The 8009-nt window shown below is 35.9% G+C and overlaps 1 protein-coding gene across 1 annotated transcript; it reads right to left on the minus strand.

The window, feature by feature from the left end:
* Positions 1-5854: 5854 nt before the first annotated feature.
* LOC103077771 (E3 ubiquitin-protein ligase NEDD4-like) lies at positions 5855-7399 on the minus strand (the record flags this gene model as incomplete). Its single annotated transcript, XM_007448323.1, has 1 exon — positions 5855-7399. A coding segment is annotated over exon 1 (1545 nt), but the record flags the coding sequence as incomplete, so codon positions are not given.
* Positions 7400-8009: the final 610 nt, after the last annotated feature.

Genomic DNA, 8009 nt, shown 5'->3' on the forward strand with positions numbered 1-8009 from the left:
GCCCACGCACCTAGAGCCCATGCTCCGCAACAAGAGAAGCCACTGCAATGAGAAGCCCGTGCGCCGCAACGAAGAGTAGCCTCGGCTCGCCACAACTAGAGAAAGCCCGTGCGCAGCAACAAGGACCCAACACAGCCAAAATAAATAAATAAAAAGAGCTATTTCATTAAAATAAGGAAGTAGTCCTAGATAATATTATTTTAGCTATATCATAAAATGTTATACTCAGCTTTTGTAAGAGGGACGAAAGATAAAAATTAAGAATGTTTTAATGTAAACATTAAGAATGTTTCTGTACTTGATGAACATAAAGACATTGTCCATTGTACCACCAATATCCTTGATGTAAACTTCTTCTTGCTCGGTAATATTTCGTCTATTAAGGTAAATCACAAAATGTTTCACAGTGTTATGGTTTTTATCTTAGATGTAATACATCTAAGTCAAGAGAAGGCATGATCTCCACCACACCCCCCTGCCAAGATATCCTAGAAGCCTGACTAGAAACATCATGGGATCTCTTGGTCAAGGTATTCTTTGTTATGACCCATCCATGAATTGGGCTACCAGGTACATAAACATGCTAGCTGCTTGCCCTTCCAAGTTCTCAGATCTGCTCTAGTTATATTCTAAAAGTTTTGTGAAATCTCAGCGAAGGTAAAATTGCTTTCCGACAACTGCTGCTATGTTGAGAGTCTCCCCCCCAGATATCTCACTAAACCAGGGCACATCGGCTCACCTCTTGTTTACAGGCTATCTCTAAATGTTGGTCTTCACCTGACCATAGTCTTCCAGTCTCCCACTTGGCCAACAAAGAATACCGAACCACACACTTGAGCAAGACTTCAGGTATTTTGTGTATATGTTGGCAAGATCATTGGATGCCCTTCTCACCACTCATTGACTCCTGCTAACCACCCTCCTGACCTCAACACGTTGGCTGGCCACACCCAGGGAGTCTGCCAAGCCCCTTCTGCCCATACAGCCTCCGGTCCTGGCTTCTCCTAGTTCATCCTGTTCCCTGTCACCCATAACATAAAGGGAGAGTGGATCTAGAAGGGCCAGGCCTCACCACAGGTAGCACACGGTGGGCTCCACATGCTGGAAGAAGCCGCTGACAGCAAGACAGAGATGCCTCTTCTCCAAGTCGTTTCTAGGAAGAGGCCTTAAACCCTGACCTGTTTTCTACCTGGAAGCTCTATTTTTGTCTTGTCTTATTTTGGGTGGTAGGGAGGGGGAGAAGAACGTTAGGATAATGCTGCTCGCCAAGAGTTGTGACTACTCACAGGTGGTTTCACGCTTTCACTCCTAATTGTTTGTTCCCTTCATTTCATATTGCTCAGTCTCCATTTCAGTTTTCACTGCCGATGCTCACTTATTCTTTACTTCTAAGGTGAAAGAACAGAGAGCTACAGAACTTTTCTCCTCCTAGAGAACAGGCTGCAATATCCTTGTGGACAGTTTGTCTTACGCAATTATAACCACATAATACCATGTCTTCTACATAATAGCCATTAAATATATACCTTGCCTATACTAACTCATGACTATTTTTATGACATTCAGCAAACAAGCTATGCCTGCTGTTTTTGCTTCCTCACCTGTTTCATTCTTTCTTCAACCAAGCTTTTACACTATGCTCCTAAGCCTACTTTTACTAAAGTCACCAAGGACCTCTTACATTCAATGGATACCTAAATTCCATGGCACTGTATGCTGCTCACCTTGAACTTTCCCTTCCCTTGGCTTTCAGGCCTCCAAGCTCTCTGGGCCTCTCTGCTCCTCCGGTGGCTCTTTCTTGGACTCCTTTTTATCTCCTCTTCCACTGTTTCTCCAAAGTTGGTATTCCCCAGAATTCTGATTTATCACTCCTCCCATCTCACTTTCATGCTTTTTTCAGTTCATCCTTACCTAAGTCTTTGACTAGACTCATAACTCCCAAGCTGCATTTCCAGCTCTCACTTCTCTCCTGCATCCTGAGCCTGTATCTCCAACTACCTTACTTGACAACAGTACTACCAGGGCAGCTTCTCAGTACAGAAACTTAATGACGCATGGTTTTTTCTTTGCCCTCCCAATCTGGCCCCTTCTCCTGAATTCCCTATCTTAGTTCATGATGTCACTATTCACCTGGTCATCCAAGTTAAGAAAACTTTAATTCACTTATAATCTATGGTGTCATAAGAAATTATCATCTAAAAACATAAAAGTGAGCATGTCACACTCTCAAACGACTTCCATTGCCTAACTATTATCTGTTAGCAGGAGACACACTGCTTTCTTTCAGCATGAGGTGCTCCATGCAATGGGACTCCCACCCACTGCCAGTGTATCATCTCCTCCCACATCCCTGGACTCCCTGTGCTCGAGTCACACTGCATCTTTCTTACTTTCTCATATACAGCTCTATTTTAGTACATCACACTTTAGACTGAAATTTTTTTTATCTACCAGTGTGTCTCTAACTAGGATGGGAGTTCCCCCAAATAGAAACTGTGCTTCAGTATCTTTTATTCCCAGAGCTTGAGTCAGTGACTGGCAAACAGTTGGCACTCAAACATGTGCCAGATGAATGAATTAAAGACACATCTACAGAGAAATACAAAGTATTTCTGAAGCAAACAATTCACCTCCCTGAAGCACCCTGAAATTAATATTTTAGTTCTTCAGTTCTAAGAAATGTACATATATATGCACACACCTCTCACCAGGTTTCTAAAACTGGTCATTAACATTGGTGCATTACAGTTTTAGGGTTAATACTTATAAACTATATTGATTTTTATAGGAAAGATTAAGTGTTCAAAATAAATTTAACCGAATGTCTCTAAATATTCTGCTAAAGTTAATAAAATAAGGACTAAGAAAATAATGGAACACTAAAAATAGTAAATATTTAAAACAGTTATTTTGGGAAGAACAGCTAAATATATTATTGAAATGTAAATTCTTGAGATTAGTTTTAAAGGCTTTGAAATAATTGAAACATAGTTTTTTAAAGTTCTTCTACACTAGGCTTAAGCAATTTACCTACCCAGGATTAAATAGAAAATAAACAAAAACGTTTATAATAAAAAGAAAAATGTAAAGTCAAAATTTCTGATAAAAGCATGCATATACATGAAGTATGGAAGACATATACAAGCTTAGGCAAATGCTAAGGTATTTTAAATAATAGGGCAATGAAATTTCTGAGCATCCTAACAATACAGGAAATTAAAAAAAACAATAGATAAGGAAAAATAAAATAATAGTAAACTAACTATTGCACAGATTTTAGAAATCTGAATGGTAATTTCTGTAACTGTATAAAAACCATCTTAGCTCCTTGTTAAAATATCAAATATCTAATTTCAGACCAAAAGTCATTATAAAGCCTTTACAAAAGTAATATTGTCTCTCAAAAAATATATATAATAAATATATGCCAGTTATTGTTATGCTCTTTGATGGCAATAAGTGAAATCAACATTATTATGTGGAATACAAAGTCTCATCTTCATCCCAAGTTGTAAACAACACACAGAACCCCAGTCGCAGATACAGGTAAAAGTTCTTACTAAATTTAAAAAATTAGCCAGTAATGAGCTGTTGATTATAGAGAGCTAGAAACTGGATACTATCCTCCTAGAGACTGGTAGCTAAACACAGAAGAAAAGAATCTGTAGACCTCTCAGTGCTTTAGAAACCAGGGTCCCTGACCAAAGCAGTGATTTAATTTCATGGCTGCTGGGTACAGATAGCTGACATTACTAAATGCTACTCTAATATCAACTTGTTAAATGTGAATCCAGACTCAGCATATCAGAATACTAACCCAGACTAACTGGAGTCATGGGAAATATTTTGGGAGCTGTTTATTTATAAATGAGTTACAATATACCACTATAATTAGATTAATATATAATTATTGATAAACACAGGATTATTTCTAAAACCCCATTATTGTTGTCACTGCTATGTTTAGAAAAAACAACATTACTATTTTCCTCTTAAAACAAGCCCTTGATTTACCACTAAACAATTAGATCAATTTAGATCCAGTATGTGTTAAATGTAATGGTCCTATATTGTTTACAATTCTTGTATAAACAGTTGTTTAATAAACATTAAAAGGAGGAACAATTTAAAGCTCTCCAGCAAATGACACACTTCTGAACTATTTTATAATCCAATAATCTATCAAAAAAAAATAGAATCTGCAGAAAGCTAGGCATTTGGCTGTCACAAAAAAATATTTAAGTTAGCTTACCTAATTTTAAATAAAGCCAATAAAAGTGTATCTTTTAGCCACGCAAAAGGCAGTCACACTTTTTAAAAAAACATTAAAAATACCATTTTTTCAAAAGCATCAACAGCAACAAACTATAATATTACCACAAAATCAACTATTTAAAGGATATTTCTAGAAATATTTCTAGGTTAATTTTTCCTTTCAGGTTAATTATTTCATTAAATGTAAAATAAATTTACAAGGTACATGTCGTACAATTAGCAAACTATTAATGTATTTTTTCATAGTGTCACTTAATTGCTTTTTTTTAGAAGACAAGACAACTGAATGGATTATAATCTCCTAACAGCTGGTATTTTAAAAGTTTTATAAATGGAATTAATAATTCTAAAACATACATCAGAATTTGAAATGTGATCTTTATTCATCCTCAGTAAAGTAGCTGCTTATATTAACATCTGGGCATTGGATAACAAGAATTATATTTATCAGACTTCAAAAGAGAGAAAACAAACTAGTAATTACTTAATATTTTATTTGCCCATAAGTGTTAAAAGAATCTTTAATATTGATTGATATTGTTATACAAACACAAATAAACAGATAAGTTTTTTTCCCCAAAACTATTACGTACTGTCATCTAAAACTGGTTTAGTCAGAAACATTTTTTTCATTTGCAGAAATCTGGCAAGATCTTCCAAATACAGAAATTTAAAAAATCTATTTAAGTTCAAAACACTTAAAATACTTTGGAAAGGCCAAATTACATTAAAAAACTGTCTTGGTTAAGATTCACTAGAGTTAAATTACTAATATAATAAAGCAAAATTACCAAAATAACAAATTAATTGGGTAATTAGAGAATTATGGAAAATACCTAGCAATTGAAACCAAATTTAAAAATACAAAATTTAGAATTCAATATTGTTGAGTGAGTTACATTTTAGAAGGCACACTTAACTGGTAGCTAAAGAAAAATAGGGTGGAAACAAAATTCCTGTGGTTAAGGGTATATACAAATGCAGATAACATTTATTTTTCCTCTGTTTTAAACATTCGGCATAACAGTTTTTATCGATGATCAAATAAATATATGTATTTTAAAGAAACATTTTCTCTATGTTCATTTATAAGAAGATTTTCACATTTTTATGTAGACTTTTTATTGTTTAGTACTTTGAGTGCCTTTCTATATTTTACTTTTTTTCACAATGCTTAAGGAGGGGAGAATACAAAATGAGCATTTTTGAAAGTAGGAATAAAATACGGAGTTAGACATTAAAATACCATGCCACTTGACGGCAAAACGTATGAAGGCAAAATGTTATCAAATTATTATTTGTAGCTTGTTTTTATGCGACAGAAATGTTTTATGGCTTAAATCACTTTGGAAAGTTTTCTTAAATACATATTTTCTACATTGATAAAATAACAAATAGAGTGAAAAACTACTGGGCATTTTTTCAGGTTTACAAATATAAAGTTCATGACTACACAGTGCTTGCTAGCTAAGGACCAAGAAAATATATAAAGCTGCCAAGTTATAATAAATTTTAACCAAATATTTCATAGAGCCATTCTAGTATAAAATAACATTTACCAAGACCAAAGGAGACTTACCTTACAAGAATGCTGTAAAGAATTAGATAGTTCATTTGTGAAATCTCTGTTGCTGTCTCTTGTTAAATTATCAACTTTACCTTCATTTCTAGATGCAAACTTTATGAGTAATTGAGATGGTCCCCCCTTAGAACAATTGTGCTTAAGGCTGGATAAACAGGAAACATTTGGATAAGTTCCTCCCAATGAAATACTTCTTTGTAAAAGAGCATGGTTTTTGTTTATCTGTAAATGTGGTCTTTCCAACTGTCCATTGATATTTATTTGATAATCTACATTTTGGGAAGATGGTAAACATGCAGATGTCCTGTGCATAAGCTTAATATACTCTGAATCAGAATTAAGCTTAATTTCTGACATCTCTGGTCTACAATCACCATTTGCTGTTTCACAATCTAATGCAGTTGCTTTTTGTTGGGTGAAATGCACTGAAACGCAAGAATATCCTTCAGATGACTTTTCACAGACAGTCTGATTTGGACTATTATTTGCAATAACAATTTTCTTTTGTAATGAGCTGTGAAGAGGTCGTATGTCTCTTACTTCTCTGGGAGTACAGATTGTTTTAGATAACCGAAGTCCATTGACAGCTGTTGAAAGAAATCCCTTAGCACTACTGCCATCTTCATTGTGGGCAATTTCACTAGGAGAAATAATAAACTGGTGTGAGGTCTGATAGGATCCTTTGCTTGGAGGAGTACCTGTACTTGTTAGAGAAGTTGGTGGGGTATTTGAAGGACTCTTAGGAAAAATGACTAAGGATGAACAACGTTTTAGTGGAATTTTCAAGTTCCTGCTCACTGGCAATTTCATAATCTCTAGTCCACGATCCAGGTCATGCTGGACAAAGGGAACTGTACTTCTACTTCTCGAAACAATTTCACATGGAGTAGTATTCCTGTTTGGCAAACTTCTATTGGAGATGCTGTGAGAAGATGAATTTCCACCAAAAAAGGTATCATCAGTTGGTGGAAAAGTATAACCACTGCTATCACTGATGATACTGTTGGTGTATGAACCTCCACTGGTGATACTTGTGCATGACCCATAATCACTACCGTTGCTGCTATAAGACCCATTCTCACTGGCTGAGAAGTGACTAAGGCTACCACTGCAAATGGCAGGACTGCTCAAGAGGTTACCATCATCCACAGCATTCAGTTCATTATCAACCACAGCACTGCCATCCTTCAAGACACAAGTAAATGAAGCATCATTACCATCAGCTAAGACATTGCCAGACTGAAGACATCCACTGTACCTTGTTGGCTGTAGTGAAATCTGCAGACAGCTGCTCTTTTTATTAACATTTTCAGGTGAAGGAACAGATGATCCTTCCTGAGACTGAACGTTTTCCTTTATTAACGGAGGTAGTGTAGTCTGTCTGGGAGTCAGCTTCATTTGAACCACGTTAGACGTTGAAGTCCGTGTTGGTCTCGTGAAGCACATGTGAACACTGCTATCCGAATCATCTCCAGAGGTTTCTGACACAGGATAAGTATTGCTTCTTCTGGCTGCAAAGTGCAATCGTAAGCTTTGTGCCATTTGTTCTCATTTCCAAACATGTTAAGGGCTGAAAGTCATAACAAAGATCTCTGTCGGTAGACAGGCTAGAAGCAGCTGCACTGCATCGAAAGAAAAAATCATTTGTGGTGCCTAAAAGAGCTTAGAAGTCGTAGTCTTTATCCTAAGTAAAACCTTAGAGACCAGATATCACAGAAAGAAAAAGACAGCCCATTCCCGAGACTGACGTTTCCAAAATGTCTTGAATCGTCTGTAGTCAAAATGCCTTCACTTACAAAGCACTTGATTTCCAGCGACCTTTAAGCTGAGCTCAGCTGCAGCACACTGCCTCAAACACTGCCAACCTTGTTTCAATTATACCTTCTCCAATTTGCATGAATGAGTAACACAAGAACAACAATATTCTAGCATTTCAAGTTGAAACAGTATTTTTTCACTCCAGCTCTACTAAATGAACATTTAACTATGTGAATCACGGTGCCTATGCTTTCTCCAGCAGAGTCTGACCACTAATATTTTTACCCATAGGGATAGAATTACAGGAAGTTGGTAGGAATGAAACTCCATGTAATTGAGTATCAAATCAAGGATTGAATTTCCAAACAGTCAATTTAGTAAACATAGAAATCTA

The sequence above is a fragment of the Lipotes vexillifer genome, unplaced genomic scaffold (genome assembly GCF_000442215.2).
Source record: "Lipotes vexillifer unplaced genomic scaffold, Lipotes_vexillifer_v1.1 scaffold2029, whole genome shotgun sequence".
Taxonomy (NCBI): Eukaryota; Metazoa; Chordata; class Mammalia; order Artiodactyla; family Lipotidae; genus Lipotes; species Lipotes vexillifer.